The sequence below is a fragment of the Aspergillus versicolor genome (genome assembly GCF_001890125.1).
Source record: "Aspergillus versicolor CBS 583.65 unplaced genomic scaffold ASPVEscaffold_12, whole genome shotgun sequence".
Classification (NCBI taxonomy): domain Eukaryota; kingdom Fungi; phylum Ascomycota; class Eurotiomycetes; order Eurotiales; family Aspergillaceae; genus Aspergillus; species Aspergillus versicolor.
In genome coordinates, this window is record NW_024467535.1 from 536,730 (window position 1) to 553,491 (window position 16,762).

A 16,762-nucleotide genomic window follows, 5' to 3' on the forward strand; every position below is an offset into this window, starting at 1 on the left:
GTCATTCGTTCATTCGAAAACCTTCAAAAGCAGGGAAAGACAGGACAGGAGAGATGGGTCTGGGATACCAGTTAACGAATAAAAAAAAAAAAAAAAATAGATAGATGGGGACAGAAAACGTATTTAGAGCACCAAGTCCAAAACAAAGTCAAACTAAGTGTAGCTTCGCATGGCATCCATATAACCCGTGCCTCCGCGTAGATCGTGGTCGAAAGTTTCCGCCACGTCCAGAACACGTTTGATATGTTCCATGGATAGAGGTGCTTTTTCATTGACGGCAAGGGCTTGCGCTGTCCGCACGGAGTTTTTGATCTGGGGAACTCTGTTAGCTCATATACTAGAAAACCGCTGGAGAGACAAAAAAAGCTAACCTGTCGTCCATTGAGATTATGCCGCGCAAGTGTGTCGTAGTCCTTGTCTGTGAAGTTCGACGTCTGTACACCCTCCATCGCTTGGACTTTTTCGAGGAACATCTTCCATACACTTCGCTTAGCTTTGGTAGTGAGGTCACCGTAGCGCAAGGCAACGTGGATTCGGGACTGGAAAGCGTCGTCAAAGGTCTCCACGCGGTTAGTGGTCAAGAACAGAATTCCCTGGAAGTACTCAAGCAGACGAAGGAAGATGCTGACGAGGGCGTTGCGGTGAATATCCTGAATTGTTCTCTTCTCTAAGAAGATATCGGCTTCGTCTAGAAGTAGCACGGCACCCCAAGAGTGGGCAATGTCCAAGATTTTGTTCAGCTCCGCCTCTAATGTGCGCGAGTCTGTTCCGAGCTCACCGGCGCTCACCATGTATAAGGGGCGCTTCAGAAGCTCTGCTATACCCTCGGCTGTCAGTGTCTTACCAGTACCCGGAGGTCCGTGTAGCACAGCCACGAGTCCTCTGCCCTTCCCTTGAATCACATCGTCGATGTTCTGTGCGGCGCAGAAAGTATGAGACTCTACTAGAGCTTTGACAATGGTCTTCTGGTTGCCTGGTAGAACCAGCGAGTCGAATGCATCCTCATTCCATTCGATATCACTGACTCCGGAGATGCTGAATTCGAGCCAGAGCTTCTCGCTAAACGCGAATCCCAGAACGACCGGGCTGGCGATGAGCAATTCTTCCTCGGTGAAATCTCGCTCAGAGGCATCGCCGACCTCGTCCATGTCCTCTTTTTGAATCTCGTTCCCATTCTCGTCAACTTCCACTGCGACAACTTGGGGGCGGCCATCCTTGTTTCGAACCACCTTGAACTTCATCTTGGGCGAGTCCGAATCACGACGTTCTCCATGGGATTGGTCAGATTCAGATCCTGACACACAGCAGCATCCACCCTCACTTTCATCATCGGAATCATCTAGCAAGTCCGGGTCTTTGGGACGGACGGTGCTGATAGGGTAGTTAGGGTTGATGCGACGGTGGATTGCCGGGTCAATCATCACTCGTCCATTGATATTGACCTTGATGACAGTGCGCTTCTTTTTGAAGAACGCCATGCCCTTGTGAAATCGGTAATTCATGCCTCTTAAGGCAACAAACTTCTTACCCCGTTCGATTAGCTTGGTTCGGACTTCATCCGCTTCACGATGGTATTTAAGCGGGTAGCATCCTAGGCTGGTGATCTTGCGGGCTCCTTTGAAAGATTCCACTTCGGCTGCCATTGTTCCCATGCCAAATGTCTTGCCATCATATTCCAGGTACCGTCCTTCAATACTGTACCACTGGCCCTTCATGAAAGATGACTCTTTAGTGGCGTATTCTATCTTGAAGGCACGAGGCTCGTCTTGATTACCATATGTGGGCGCATAGGCAATTGTATTTGGTTTGAACAGTGCCCACAAGAGATCAAAGGTTATGGTATTCGCCTCCAGTAGCGGATACAACGTCTTCTTCGTCTCGGCATAGTCCATGTCGAGGTACTTGATTAGAATTTTCAAGTGGTGTGCCTTCTGCCCCGCAAGTTTTCTTGCCTTTTTCTTTTTTTCTGTTTTAGCTTGTTGCTTAAGTTCCTTCATGTATTGGCGTGTTTCCTCGAGATATAGAAAGAGCATGTTTGGATCAACAACTGCGGTCTCCTGTACCAAACTGACGCCCTTCACTCCGTCCATGACTTTGCCCAAAGCCTCTCGGAGGTGCTTACTCTTGAGGTCAACGACCGTTTCGACATATTTGCCCTCCCAGTCAAATTTGCGACGTACGGTGAAAAGGTACTGATCCCACTCGTTCGCATCGGGGTCATCCATAGTTTCAGTGAGTTTAAACTTATGGATTGTGTTGTCCCATACTGTTTAGAGTTAGCTGATCTCTTGTCTTTTAATTTTTGTTTTGTCTAGATGGAATGGAAAGAAGTACGTTGATCAACTCTCTTGAAAGCCATTTTCGAGCCAGCTTTCTTCTTTGATCTCCTCTGCAGACCCTTTTGAGGCTCTCCTAAATTGTCGATTAGACCTCGCCTCCCGCGCAGCTTAACACGCTTCCCATCGGCCTGTTTCAATTTCAGTTTTTCTTTGGCCAAAGTGAGAGACATCTCAACCAAGTCTGCATCACCATCATCAAACTGCTGGTCCTCGGAAGAATCCTCGATGTGATCATGTATTCTGGCCTTCTTCACTTTCAGTTTCTTGACAAGCTTTCTCAGCTGTTTCTCGTCGAAGGAATCATCCTGCTCAGTATTCTCGATGTCAGATCCTGTGTCTGACGCATCGTCATAGCGTGACTTGAGCTTCTTCTTATTGCGCTTCAACCTATTTGTCTTAGTCTTCGTGCGCCTCCGTCGCGAGTATCGGTCGAACTCCAACTCAGAAGGCCCTGATGACGATTGATCATTCTCTGAGGCGGATTCACTGGAGCTTGTGCTCTCAGAAGATGAGTTTACCTCCGAAGAGCTATCATCACTAGGTGTGACTATCGACGAGTTCTTGCCTGCTTTCCGGGACTTTTTTTTGGATTCGCGATTTCTAGAATTGGGCTCTGACTCTTTCCCAGGGTGCTTCTTGCAAGACTTCTTAGCAGTATTTTCGGGGACGGAGACTGGTGGTTTCGTGTCGGCCTTTACCGCATTGTTCTCAACAGCCGGTTCGGCATCATGTTTGGTATCGCCCGTTGTGGTTGTAGGATTCGCGGAGTCGGCCATAGCTTCTGTGGATGATGGGACCCGCTGTGGAGCTTCCGGGAGCGGAGAGGAAGATGGGCTAGCGCTTGGATCTCTTTGCGCCTTAGGCTCTGGAATAGTTGATTGCTGGAGGCTGACTGAGTCGGAATCGGGAGAATCAGTACCAGCGGACATTATAGATGATTTATAGACATGAACTGGCGGTCGTATAAGGAGAAAATCGCAGAGCGTTGAAAGGGCGCAGATTGCTGAGTGAAGACGGTAGGTACCATAAGTGTGTGGGGAACGGAAGCAAGTGAAGCGATGAATAATGGAAAAGAAAGGTAGAACTGGAAGACAAACAGAGAAGACGAAGAAGAGAGTTCTCTGGAAGTGACGCACTTCAAATAGCTCCCGATCCGCCTTGCTTTATTATTACGTGTCTGGTCTATTGGCCGAAGGATAAGCGTATCTGGCGGTGTGTTAGCCTGCGCTCTTGGGGAGGAGGAAGGCTTCCACAAGACCTTGGATAGAAGTGGGATCGAGTGCATGTAATGATACTGAGGAAGTGGTGAATTTAAAAGAAAAGCAGAGGTTGGTACGGATGGATATCTCATAAAATGATGAGCCAGCTCGCCATAGCCAGCAGCCTGCTATAGGCAGATGACCCAGCCTAGACTTGTTGGCACAAGAATTAACTAATATCAGCGAGCGAGAGTCCGGAAATCGCCCGAAAAGATTTCGATGGCGGTTCTTCAGCTGGCTTATGGGTTGATGCCTGGGTGAGGCTGACGGTGTTTATTATGCAGGAAGTGTGATTGTTGACAGGTGACGCTCAGTCTGGATGCTTTTTCCTCTTCTCTGCAGCGTGTCTGCCTGCCTCGTCGCCCCATGATGCATGCGTGCCTTTCCGTGTTTTTCATCCAAACGATCATCAGCCTGCGCAAGGCGGATTTAGAATGGCTTTATCAGCTTCATCCTCCCCAACTGGGCTGATCATTCTTATGAACGGGGCAAGAATTTATTGCTACGCTTTGGTATAGTTCCCAGCCTATAGCTCAGGAACCCTCCCCACAAGAGAGTGTACGATGACCTAGTTTCTTGTTTCCCCTGATATCTTTGGGCATTTCCTTGCTTGGGTGACAAGTGATCAGACTTCCGTCTGGAATTCTGGAGCAAGGGCTCCGACCCCTAGCCCATGCCCTATCCAACACAAGTCTCAGCTCACGACCCGCTCTGCTCGTGCCGCGGACTCTCCTTCCCCCAGTTCGCATCCCCGGCGAGTTTCCTTACAGCTTCCACGATAGGAAGGAAGTACAAAGCTAGACCAGCAAACCCCCTCCGTTGTCAATGTTTTATAGCCGGTTCTGTTCACCGACACCAAGCGCCAAACACAGCAGCTGAATTCTTGTTCGACCGAGGTCAAGGACATGGATTCTCAGGGAAAAGAATTTGGGAGGATGGGCGTAATGGAGACGAGGCCGTCTGAAATTCTGGACCCCTGTTACACGAATCGCTGATCGCGAGGTTCAACGAAGCCAATGCAGCTGAAGGACGATGGGGCAGAAGCGACGAATAATAATGCCCACTAGTTTGTTCGTTGCATGCAGAGTTGTCGATGCTTTGGGCTCGTGCAGGTACTTTTTTCTATCTCGTTTTCATTGCTTTTTCCTGTAAATCAATTGATTGAACTTGGGCAAATATGGTGCGACAAACTGGGATGGATTATTCGGATTGTTAAGGTAGCCGGACCAGTGCCGCCAAGTCAACTTCGCGAACGGCTCGCCAGGTTGAAGGGCCCCGGCAAACAGTTCGAAATCCAACTGACGATCTGGATTGAGGATTGAGGATCAGCGTCCAGCGGTCACCCTCCAGTTTCTCGGCAGTGACAACTGGACTGGACACCGGCGTCGATAGCGCTGTATCCATGGGTTGCGGATTGGGCGGAAAGTCGAAGGAATGCCGCTTCACTTTCTTTTTTTAGTCAAGAATCGAATTGTTGAGCAGCCAACGAGACACGACGAAGCACGCAAGCATCATGGATCAATCCATGGACTGCCGTGTTAATCTGTCAAACCAATGCTCCAATCACCGACCTTCAAAATTGTTGACCGAAGTATAGAGAGATCGTTATTATACCACCAGAAGAGAATCAAAGATCCGCCCTGCTTTTAGATCTCTCTAGACAGCAACCTCCAATGTGAACTACATGATGACATGGAACCACTGCCAGTTTTCCCTACTTATTCCCTCCAATATATACGCCGATCCGAGGAACTGGAGCAGGGGTAGGCAGTAGGCGTGGAAAAGGAGCAGCAGTCCATATGAAAGATTCATCTATTTCTTTACAGTTAATCAAAAGCCATTGTTACTGCTTGAAGTAGATTCCACTCTCGCCTACTCTTTTGTCTGGCCCCCATGTCCGGGAACTGCTTGAACGGGGCAATGGTGTCCCTATTCAGAATGGCATCTGCCCCAAGTTCAACACAACTGTGAACACAGGCATTACCCGCCAAGTAGAAATATGTTATACCCCAGTAACAGAACTAAGTGAGAGTGCGACGTGAAACCATTTATGGCGGCTTTGGGTAAAATCCTGAAGCCTAAATACTTAGATATCCTCAATTCTCTCAACCTCCTCTGGTGAATAACACTACATCACCCCAGTGTGTTCATCACCTATTCTTCCAGGTAAGGACATAACACCCTATCGCCATTCCCCTTGACCGTTTGTATCGTCTCTTTTTGTCTTGATCTAGCTGGATTCTTAATTCTGGCAAGTCAAATGAGATACCAGCTCCTCGTGCACCGCGCTTGCTCTCATTGAATATGGACTACGACACTGACTCTGATATTACAGCCACCACCTCTCACTCCAACGAATTTACACCCATAAACTCGCCCAAGGGCAAAGAAATTGCAAAATCCAATAACGCAGCCATGAAGACCGAGGAAACTGACCAATATCCGCCCCGGATCAGAGCTGAAGAAACGATGGAAGTAAGTCACCCTGGACACTGGAACATACAACACAAACAGGAACATAACCAAAGAAGAGATACACCACGGCTAAACAGTTTAAAGGAAACCCCCACCCCAACCAAGGCATCAGTCTTAGAAGCCAACAAGGCAACAAACACCCCCACTGACAAGAGCGCAACTGTAACTCCGCGCAAGCGTGGCCGCAAACCAGCAGGTTCAGCCACCACAACTCCAAGCAAGAAGTCCAAGAAGGACAGCGGCAGCACTGACGATGGCGAGCCTTCTACCCCTGGTAATGCAGGTACACCTTCTCGCGCGACTCTCCCTCCTATCCCAGCTACTCTTGCCGCGGCGGGCCCAGAAGACACCATGATCTTGCGCCTCCGCGATGAGGAGAACCGTCCTTGGGCTGAAATAAACAAGATCTTCGTCGAGGCCACGAGCATCAAAGTTGGCGGGTCTACGCTTAGAATGAGATACACTACTATGAAGGCCAACTTTGTGGGGATCACTGAGGAGGATGTATGTCTCTCTACCTCTTTTCGTCCCTTCACGTATTTTTCCTTTACCATTATGTACAATGCTAATTGATATGATTGATACTGTAGGAGGGGCGGCTCCTGCGCATCAAGAAAGAAATTGAAGATAAATTCGAAAGCGAGAAGTGGCATCGCATCACTGAAGCGATTGTTCAAGACGGCGGCGCGAAGTATCCGGCTGCGGCGCTACAGAAGAAGTTTAAGGAGTTGAGCAAACAGCTTAATAGCCCTGCTCCTAATGGTGCTGCTGCTAATGGTGGTGATGAGAAGTGAGGTTGCATCTATTTATCTACACAACTGCCTATCTCGCGCGGCCCTTTTTGTCTTTCTGGCTTGGTGCGTTGTGTTTATTTGCTTAGGACCTTAGGGGAGTCGGGGTTGGCGTTTCTGGTGCTGCTGGGATCTGGAATACACGACATTGGCTTGAGGAGGAGTTAAGGGTTGATTGAATTCGTTAGGAGGCCAACTGGCTGAGCCGGTCCATGATTTGGAATGAATCTGCAACATTCAAGGGGCAACTTGATACATAAGGACTGCTGAACTTAAGACGCAGACTCCTCAATATTCGGTCAGTAGATTAGGAGAAACTGAACCAGAAATCGAATTTGATTGCAAATCAGTTTAATTGAAGAAAACAAGTAATGTCCCCTAGTAACACAACCATACACACAAAGAACACCAGCAATATTCCCGAGTCAGTACTTACTCCTGAATCCAAGAAACCTCCGTACCGACCCAAAAGAGTGAAACAAGAATGAAATAGGTAGAACCTGGAGCACATATCCATAGGAAAGAGTAAGAACCAGAACCTCGTTTTGTGCCAGACAACAACGAAGCAATCAACAAACCAAAAAGTGGTTATCATAAAACACTCAGTTCTTGACGAGGCAAGCTCAACTTGTCCCCGTTCATGGAGCTGGTGTCTTTATCTGTCGTTGAATCGTCACTTATGCGCGCAACGATAGGTGGGCGGGTTTTCGCTCCTACGAATCCGCGTCTGTCTCTTCCGGTTCGAGCACGTCCAAGCCAATTGTGTTTAAGGTCTTTGCTGAGGGTTTCGATTCTTTCCTGCGGGCCGTCGTTTGTTTGGACGCTTGCAAGGACGCTTACGCATTGGAGCATACGACCGACGGTTTCGGTGATGACGTGTGAAGTGTCTGTGTTATTCGTTCGGTGGATGATTGTTGGCCGTTGTGACGGAGAAGAGAAAGACTGGAAAATGAGCTGGTCTGGGTTGGATGAAGTGTTGGATGTAGCCCGACTACGGCTGTAGTCAGGTGAATCAGAAGAGAGGCTTCCTGCGGTGTTGAGGAAGGCAGATGACTGAGAACTGTAGCTTCCGAACCCACCATCGAGCGATGCGGCAGTACCAGGTCGGCCACTATTACTGCTGCTTTTAGTTGTAATGCTGAGGGCAGAGGTTCCGAGTTTAATGCTGTCTAAGCTCAGGCGAGAAAACGTAGCTTTGAGGCTGTCATACCGGTTGATGACAACCATGTCACGGAAAGCGATGAGGACGAGGTTGCGAACTTCCAGCTCGCAACCGGGGTACTCTCCGTCTAACACAATACTCCAGAACTCTCTTGCTTCTCGCGAGTTCATGACAGACCCACACCCTCTGAATTCAAGATCCAGGGGAAGGAAAACGGCCTGGATAAATGGAAGAATGGTGCCAAACACCAGCATCCAGATTTGTACGAGATGAGGTATCAATTTCTCATCAGGTACGCCGTTTAGGGTATGATTCAAGGTAGCAAATCCTGCCTCTAGAAGTTCACGTAGGTCATCAACGATAGCCGTGGGCATACGTCTTTGCACACAGCGCTGTATGTGGATGAGAACCAACTTATTTAGGTCCTCAATAGCAATTCGCACGTCTTCACCGTCAAATATCACTAGTAACTTCGCTTTTAAAAAGTCCCAGGCATCCTCGGGGCTCATGTTGTGGAGACCGAAGCCTTGTAATGTCTCTCGTAAAGCAGCCTCGGCGAGAGCCCCTCCTGTGCTTCCTAGCGATGACGGACCTGCAAACCCGCCAGAGGCTGCCCCAGCCATGGTTGAATTTGCTAGCCATTCAGGCGGCTCCGCCTCTGCCTGCAACGCCTTTTCTTCCTTTTTCTTGTCGCGGAGCGCCCGGCCGCCATGTAATAGATCCAACCCACCCACAGACTTGCTGAAAGAAGTTGTAGCAGCACTTGGTGAGGCTGGTGTAAAAGAATATAGCGACTGGGGAGCATTGGGATCTGATGGTTTAGAGTTACTCGCTGCAGACGAGAGCGGAAGGTTGAAATGGTCATCTCTATCCTTCAAATCTTTCAGCTTCAGCTTCTGCCGTGACAAGAAATGGTGTTTATGCGTTTTATCCTTTTCCTTCTCTTTTACCCCATCCTTTTCAGGAACCGGTGGCTTATCAGCAGGCACAACGGTACTCGCCGAGGCGTTCGACAGATTGTACATAGACGAGTTATTCGACGGGAAGGTATCCGCTAGATTTGTCGTAGATGAGCTGACAATCCGTGTTAAGCCGGCAATCTTGTTTGGGGATGGGAGCCCTTTGTCTTTCACATCCTTATCACGACTGATACCAATATGTTTCGGTTTCGAGAACAGCTTCATCTTGGACTTTTCGCTCTTGTGTTTATGCTCACGCTCATAAGTGTGCGCTTCCATCCCCGGCGGCGGTATTCGCGGAAACACATGGTTCGCTGCTGTCGTCGCAGCGGCCTGGCCTACGCCATGTCCAACGCTTTGTTGCTGTGGCTGGCCTGAAGCTGACCCTGGCCTGGGGGGTTGTGAAGCAGGAAGCGGGGGAGGGGGCGACACTGAGCCATCGTCCGTTGGTCGTTTTGGAGGAAGTTGAATTGTTGAGGACGAGTGCTGGCTGAGCATAGCAGCCTGAGCTGCTATCCTCGAGGCCGAAAGCGTCGCGTCTGACGAGGAGGCGGTGGGGAGAGATGGTTCGAAGAAGCCCTGCGAGTGGTGACGCGAACGCTTGTGCAGATCCGGCGGATGGGCTCGTCCTGACGGTTTTCTGCTCGACGGATCATGGTGTGGCATGAAGGAGGTGGGAAGACGCCCTGAGGCTCCGTTGTTGACGGCGGGTGGTGTCCGGAGGGCGGATCGAGGGGACGAGGTCCCGGTCTGGTGGTATGTGTTGGTCTGGGGCGCAGAGATGGCGGTCGCATTTGAAATTACCGACGAGGCATCACTTCCAGAGGAGCCTGGACGGTCCAGTTCGTCATCGACAGAACGGCGAGGTGGGAGCGGTGATCGAGAGGCAGAGCGCTCTGGGGAGACGGTGACGGGCGAGCGCAGCATTTCCGGGTCGGGGCGGGAGAGAAGGTGGCAGAGGTGAGGCTGTGTATGTAATCGAGGGGTGTCGACGGCTCGTTTACTCCGCAGTCATCGTCGCGCTGGACGCTCTCTTGGGATCTATTCAGTGCATTAGAGTAGTGAGATAAACGCAGTAGCCTGAGAAGCGTCCAAGAAAGACGATCATTATTCTTGTCGATCGTTCATCGCTCCGCAACGCACTTGGGCCTCAGTAGTCCCGCTGCTAGTTCGCTGTCCGCCCCGCCAGCAATTTCTCCCTCCGTCTTCTCTTCTCGCCAACGATACCTTTAAGATTACAGAGACGTCAATTAGCGACGCAAGGATTTCAGCATGGCACCATTCACGAACCCCCAGTCGAATCGCCTCCAGGCCGCGTATACCTCGCCGCAGCTTGACCGCACATTCGAGCACACCATCCACTCAGCCACCCCCAACCCCTCCGACGACAACGTGAAAGTCAAAGTCGCATACCTCGCAGAACTCAGAAAGCTCGCTCCTGTACTACAAAACGATATCAATGTGTTCCTGACGGAACGCATGGAGGAGGACAAGAAAGCTGCCGAGGCTCAAGGCCGTCAATTGTCCAAGGAAGAAGCCAAGGAGGAAGAAAATTATGGCGAGGAGGTCGTTGAGGATGATGCCTGAAAAGAGAACAACTACACCAGCAACACGGGCACAAGCTCCTGAGGAAGCCGTGGAATAGGCTACATCGTGCTAACTTAATCGAAACTGAATATATTTGAATCCTTGGATAATCTTATTATATCCCTGGGTATCAAGAACGAAACATCCGCCATCCCACTCCAAGGCCTATTCTGAATTGGACAACAAAGAAAATGCAAGGGGCGCTCTCAAATGAATCAACGCCACATATCAACAAAACTGGAATCTATTTACCGAAAATACGATACAATCACGAAGCGGACATGCGACTGGCACAGCCTAGATGTACAACAGTATTACTGAGGATCCGTTAGCAACTGACCGACTAATTCCAACAATAATCCAACGGGCGAGCACTTACTCAGGAAACACGTTTATCACACTACCGCCAATTCTCTTGTGACAAACACTGCAAACTCGTTCTTCGGTAACGGTAACATGTCTGGATCTTGATGATCGCCCGTCCGTGCCTTCACCAACTAGAAGCTGTGCGCGGGTCTTTATGGTTTGGACTTTGAGCAGGTTGGCCGTGATCCGACTCTCATTCAAAATCGTATTGGCAGCGCGCATTCGGCCCTTGAAATAAAATTCGAGCTCATTGACTGGAAGAGATTCGGGAATCAATTCCAGCGCGGAATTGGCGGGCAGTCGAGATCCGTGTTTGGCTAGAATATCAAGGGCTGGGCCATATTGTGGCTTGTATCCGTGAGGTGGAGATAGATACAAGGACAGCAATGTTAAGTATATAGAGGGTTCATCATCAGATGGAGCAAGCGTGGAATATTCCCCCGCTGCTCCGCTTGGCGCTGGCGTATCTTCTGTCTTGTGAAGGTGGTTACAGTATCTATCAATGTTAGTATTAGTCATACGATGCAGACAAAATACAACGTACTCTTCCGCTTTGTCATAATCTTCCAGCTTGAATACATAAATCTCTAGTGCTTGTCTGTGTTGGCCCATCTTGCTGAAGAGGATTGCGCGGGCCTCGAAAAACTCCGGGTCTATTTTCCTAGTTAGTATGGAGTCCTCGTGAAAAATAACGGATGAGCTTACCGTCACGATCCAGGCGGCCTAAAATCTTGGATGGCGAATACTGATCGCTTGTGCTCAGCATAGTAATGAATTTCTCCCTCCACTCAAGGTAGTTCTCCACGTTTGCAAATTCGCCCTGACTGTGTTGATGTTTCTGTAAACGATCCAAATACAGAACTACAAGCCTTTGATGTATGTCGGGAGTCAAGTCATTCAGTTCTCCAATGACATGTTCAATATACTGAACAGCCAATTTGACGTTTATTTCCTGCAGAAAATCAAGTACTTTCTGCCGAGGCAGTGTTTCGGCATTTTCAGTATCCGCAAGGAATATTTCCATGCCGAGTTCAGGATCCTCCTGGACAGGCCATTTCGCAAACTCAAGAATAAGGTCGATATGCTCTGGAGGGAGATGCTGTAGATAAGCAATCATCCTCTTAGGACCATGTAGCTGCGGCGCCATTTCTTCTTCAGCATCAGATTGGCCGAACTTCCTGAGGAGCTCAAGAGCTTGGCGGTGCATTTTCTTCCCGTATAAGAAGTCAATAAGGTCGTTGTGGCGGCCTGTCTCTTCAAGTTTCTCCATGACTACTTCCGGATCACAAAAGTTGGCAATCCGGAAGAGCGAGCCTGCAAGAGAAGGCGTGGCGTACATGTAAACCCTGAACAGGGTTGTATCGACAAGCTTTGCCTTCTCGCGAAGCTTGTCTCCGAAATCGTAATCTACATCATTCTTTGTCACGTCCAGTAACTTCATCACAGAATCCGTAAATTCATCATCTGCCGTAGTTGTTTGTGGGTCGATTTTCAGAGAGCCGTCTGGATTAAGGAATCGCTGGAACCGCCTTCGTACATCAGCAAGATATGCCTGTAGCTCACGAACCGCAAGTTTAAGGTCTTTTCCAGTTAGAGGCTTCTCATCGCGTGCCTCTTCCGCTGGTTTTCCACGGATACTGCCTGACTCACTACCACTTCCTTCATCCCGGTTTCGAAGGAACGACATCATTGATGGCGTATGGTTCAAAGCCTTGACGGGCGATTCTTCTGAATGGCTGCCGTCGGCGTGAGCGTGGCCGTCGGGTAGTTTAATCTGGCTTTCAGTCGTGCTTCCTTCTAACTCATCCTGATCTTCATTGATAGATGTGAGGTTGCCGGCAATAATCCGGGGATACAGTCGAATGACGGTCTCTGGGGACGCAGACACCTCTGTGAATAGCTCCATCGATTCGAGATACTTCCGTAGACCGAATAGACCTTGGGCCTTTTCAAGTTTGATCTCTCGTGTTCTGCCTTCCTTATCCTTAAGAAGCGCATCTTCGAGCATGCCAGCGAGGCTAATGGCTTCGTCAAGGTATCCTTTCTCCACAAGCGAGTCGATTTGGCTGTCATAACCCAGCGCCTCCATCCTCCATATAATCCTGTCACTCGCAACCAGAAATCCTTTGCCGGCATGCGCAAGACTTATTGTTGGTTGAGCGATATGCATTGTGTTTGCGGACGGCAATGAGATGGACTGAAGCAATGACAGTGTCTCCGTATTTCGAACCTCTAATATTCCCTTCGAAGGCTCATGCAGTGCTAGTAAGAACGGGTATGAATATCCGATATCAGTAGGCGCATTGCTCCACGGGATCTGTCGCCGGCCTAATGAGTTGCCATCGATGTCCGTAAAATGGGTGTTGATATCCTTCGCCAGCAATACCTGGCCCTCACTAAGCCGTGTGGCAAGTGGTCTGGGCGCAGCACCACCTAATCCCATGTAACTCATACTGGCGACTCCAACACCCGCAAGTCGCCCGGTTTCCTGCCCCCCAAGGCCGCCAATGCTCCCCGGTCCGGCGAGATCGGTAACAGTCTTCGTCTCAATATCCACCAACACGAAGTTTGAGCCTAGCCCGGCTACCAGCCTTGTTCCAGAAATCCATGTAAGAGTCTTTATACCACTGACGAGCGTCAGCTCTGCTGTATCGTTATCCAACTCCATATCCAACCACGACCATAGCAATATCTTCCTCTTAACCGCCACCGCAAGGCGCGACACGATCGACGGAACACCGGTTTCGGGATCATTGACAATATTCGACGTTACGGCAAATGTTGCCGCGCCCTTGGTCCGTGTGAGCTGTTCTTGGAGTTCATAGGACTGCAAGTCATGGATCGAAACGTATCCTCCCGATAAGGAGACCAGTAGCTTCGCCTCCTTGATCAAAGCCAGCTGCTCAATCTTATACCTAGAGAACTTCTCCAATTCACGCAGGAGATCCGTCTGCTTCACTTTCGTCTTCTGTGTCACATTGTTTGTCCCGTTTTCGCCGTTCTGTGTTGGCTGCCCACTCGTGTCGGTTGCCTCATGGCCATGGTCGGTGTTCTCCGTGGGAGGATGCGCATCGCGTTCGACTTCGTTAACCCGATAGATTCGGAGGTTTCCATTGTTCAGTCCAACAAGGACGCGGTCGCCGTATGCGAGGACCGATTCGATCCGGGATTTGTCTCGCGGTTTGAGCTCGACGAGTGGCCGAGCAGTGAATGCGGATAGCATGGCTGGGCTGCGAGCTACGATGGTCGTCGCACCCTTTGACCTTCAGAGCAACAAAATCGAGTCATGTCCAGTGTATAGACGACTGAAACTAGAAAGCGTAGCTTCCAGAGCAACCCGTCATACTGGGGTGTTGTTTCGGGTGTTCTGAGCTCGACACCCTGCCGCCAAGCAGGAGATCATCACAACGCTGAGTGGTGCCGGCTCATGTGACAGCGTCAGTACGTACCTTAGTTACCACAACCACAAGAACTGGAAATTATCTGGACCATTCATGAGAATTGATTAAGCTAAAGATATGCACTTTTATTATGTTGTTCTATCTATCTACATAAGTTTTCCGATGTACTAAAAAAGGACTAATTCCGCGCCCAACTATCAAACTCCTCCAACGGCGGGGAGGAACATGCAAGTGACAAAATGAGCGAACGCCTTTCACTTCGTAACATAATATAATCATCCAATGATGTTATCAGCCAGAATGTATAAAATAAGGGAAGAGGAGAGAAGAAGGTAAGACTCCGAACCGAACCCAGGCTTTTCACAATGAGAGGAGGGAGAAGAGATAACAAGAGGCGAGCATAACAACGGCAGTATAGAATGAATCTGCGAAACCCCGGTACTTATTCCCCACTGAGTTAAAGAAGGCGCAGCCTCCAATAGTGAGGGCACATAAGGACGCCAACTTGCATTCAAAAAGACTCAGAATCGAAGGACATATAAGCGTTGATCGACTATTGATATCGCCGGACATCTTAAGATTTCACCTCAGTGGGATAATCTTGATGCTTTGCAGATGTTCCCTTGGCACGCCACGTGGACACAGCAGGTATATCGGCCTTGAAACGCTGTTCATCCGTTTTATATGCGCGTGGAGTAAGCTTGATAAGCGTATGCAGGGGAACCTCCATCCACGGACTCTGTTCCTGTGGAACATTGAGGAAGTACGAGTAAATGCAACGTAGTACAGCCTGGTGGGTGACTATTATGACGTTCTCGCTGCGTTCTAGCTCCATGATAATGGGCTCAAGGCGAATCACGACATCGCGATACGACTCTCCCCCACGATAACGGTAATTGTATTTGTCCTCATCCCGAGCAGCAAAGTCTTCGGGGTATTTCTGTGCAATGTCCTCATACGTGAGGCCATCACAGACACCAGAGTCAAGCTCATCCAGGGCCTTCCACTCCAGCTTTTCAAATCCCGTCTCCTTGGCGAGAGGACGTGCGGTTTGGATCGTACGCTTGAGGGTTGAAGTCCAAATCACAATCTTCGTGTTATCCGGGACGCCGGACTTCTTGAGCAGGCCAGGCAATGCGCGTGCATAAGCTTCTCCACGCTCAGAGATGTTTGAATCTCCTCCAATTTTCCCCGTTAGGTTGTATTCCGACTCTCCATGCTAAATCAAGTTAGACCAGTTGAATATTGCAGGAAAGCCAGAAGGACAGACGTACCCGAGAAAGCCAAATTGATCGTGGCTTGATATGAAGGTTCTGGATATAGTAGACCAAGCGACTTGATAGATAGTCTTTAATCTGGTTTATGATCACGGTGGAGCCGACGTTGATAAGCTTTACGTAGGTATAGTCGTTCTCGTCATCACCAATACCCTCGTAGACCTTCTCATAATTGCGAATTCGGTTGCGGAAATCCACAGCGGCGACTTCGGGGTCCTGCCCCTTGTAGTCTGGCGATGTGGTTTTGACTTCTAATATATTGTTCATGATGAGAGATTCATCATCACATACAGATTCAACAAATAACGTTTCGATATTAGCGGCGCTACATGATTCGTAAATCCAGCGACGGCGCTGTTTCGTTGAATTGGTAGCATCGAGGATGGCGACCACGCCTTTGCCAGAATTGAACCAATTGACCATATCAGACATTGCCGCTTCAGCAGCAGCGCGCCTCATCTTCTCTCCTTCTGAGTTATGAGGATCAAAGAAGGTAGCGTTTGGCTGGGGCGTTGAATTTCTGCGATACGACCCCACGTTGAATACGCGAGCTGGGATGCCAACCCAACCAAGATATCGCATCGCTAGGTGCTGTCAGGAATGTACACACAAATTATATGGGGGAGCAGATACATACCTTTCCCGGCTATGAGACTCTTACCTCTGGCCGGTAGACCAACCATGACAACACATATCTTCGAATCATCTGACTACATACGAAGCAGCTGGTAAGCACTGAAATGTCAAGGGCAGCGCTCGCCATGCAGTGACAGAATTGTAGTACGAGTGACACGAGGATTGAAATGCTCAATGTAGGCCGAACATGCAAGCAAGACACAAGTGCATGGACAAAAGGGACAGCAAACTTACGCTGGCAAAGAAGGTCTTATGGCCGCTTCCGCGACCAGTGGGCGACATGCTGGGCAAACAAGTTGGTTTTCAGCCTCTTAAAACTCGGTAACTCGTTAATTCGTTAATTCGTTCAGGTCTCGGCCAGATTTCCCGACCGGAAAGACAGATGTTGGAGACGAAGGAACAGCGCGGGGTGTGTTCAGTGTTCAGGGCTCGGTTTGACTCTCCTTTGTTGAATATCTCCGAAACAAATTGCGATGCTTTTTCAAGTTCACCAACGAAAACTTAGGGAGA

At 49.4% G+C, this 16,762-nt stretch overlaps 5 protein-coding genes across 5 annotated transcripts; 2 read left to right on the top strand and 3 right to left on the bottom strand.

Annotated features, from left to right (window-relative positions):
* Positions 1-153: 153 nt before the first annotated feature.
* ASPVEDRAFT_56574 (ATP-binding protein) lies at positions 154-3,268 on the bottom strand (the record flags this gene model as incomplete). The annotated part of the gene is made up of 3 exons (XM_040815229.1): positions 154-312; positions 372-2,266; positions 2,335-3,268. The coding sequence occupies 3 exons, from the start codon at positions 3,266-3,268 to the stop codon at positions 154-156; spliced, it is 2,988 nt and encodes a 995-aa protein (XP_040672855.1).
* A 2,420-nt stretch (positions 3,269-5,688) lies between these two features.
* On the top strand, positions 5,689-7,312 carry ASPVEDRAFT_357223 (uncharacterized protein). Its single transcript, XM_040811060.1, has 4 exons — positions 5,689-5,764; positions 5,934-6,073; positions 6,158-6,577; positions 6,664-7,312. Exons 2-4 carry the CDS (start codon positions 6,014-6,016, stop codon positions 6,865-6,867), a joined length of 684 nt encoding a protein of 227 aa, XP_040672856.1. The 5' UTR covers positions 5,689-5,764; positions 5,934-6,013; the 3' UTR covers positions 6,868-7,312.
* Positions 7,313-7,455: 143 nt separating this feature from the next.
* ASPVEDRAFT_33336 (uncharacterized protein) lies at positions 7,456-9,912 on the bottom strand (the record flags this gene model as incomplete). The annotated part of the gene is made up of 1 exon (XM_040810718.1): positions 7,456-9,912. The coding sequence occupies one exon, from the start codon at positions 9,910-9,912 to the stop codon at positions 7,456-7,458; it is 2,457 nt and encodes an 818-aa protein (XP_040672857.1).
* Positions 9,913-10,257: 345 nt separating this feature from the next.
* Positions 10,258-10,572, top strand: ASPVEDRAFT_88350 (uncharacterized protein; the record flags this gene model as incomplete). The annotated part of the gene is made up of 1 exon (XM_040818290.1): positions 10,258-10,572. One exon carries the CDS (start codon positions 10,258-10,260, stop codon positions 10,570-10,572), a length of 315 nt encoding a protein of 104 aa, XP_040672858.1.
* A 375-nt stretch (positions 10,573-10,947) lies between these two features.
* ASPVEDRAFT_56577 (putative vacuolar morphogenesis protein AvaB) lies at positions 10,948-16,534 on the bottom strand (the record flags this gene model as incomplete). Its single annotated transcript, XM_040815230.1, has 7 exons — positions 10,948-11,434; positions 11,483-11,591; positions 11,644-14,125; positions 14,926-15,558; positions 15,614-16,200; positions 16,254-16,326; positions 16,487-16,534. The coding sequence occupies 7 exons, from the start codon at positions 16,532-16,534 to the stop codon at positions 10,948-10,950; spliced, it is 4,419 nt and encodes a 1,472-aa protein (XP_040672859.1).
* Positions 16,535-16,762: the final 228 nt, after the last annotated feature.

What these genes read in the sequence shown, in the direction of transcription:
- ASPVEDRAFT_357223 (XM_040811060.1), top strand. Translation starts at nt 6,014, where the DNA reads ATGAAGACCGAGGAAACTGACCAATATCCGCCCCGGATCAGAGCTGAA. An exon ending in GAGCTGAAGAAACGATGGAA is followed by an intron (nt 6,074 to 6,157) that starts GTAAGTCACCCT and finishes AACAGTTTAAAG; the next exon opens with GAAACCCCCACCCCAACCAA. An exon ending in TGGGGATCACTGAGGAGGAT is followed by an intron (nt 6,578 to 6,663) that starts GTATGTCTCTCT and finishes TTGATACTGTAG; the next exon opens with GAGGGGCGGCTCCTGCGCAT.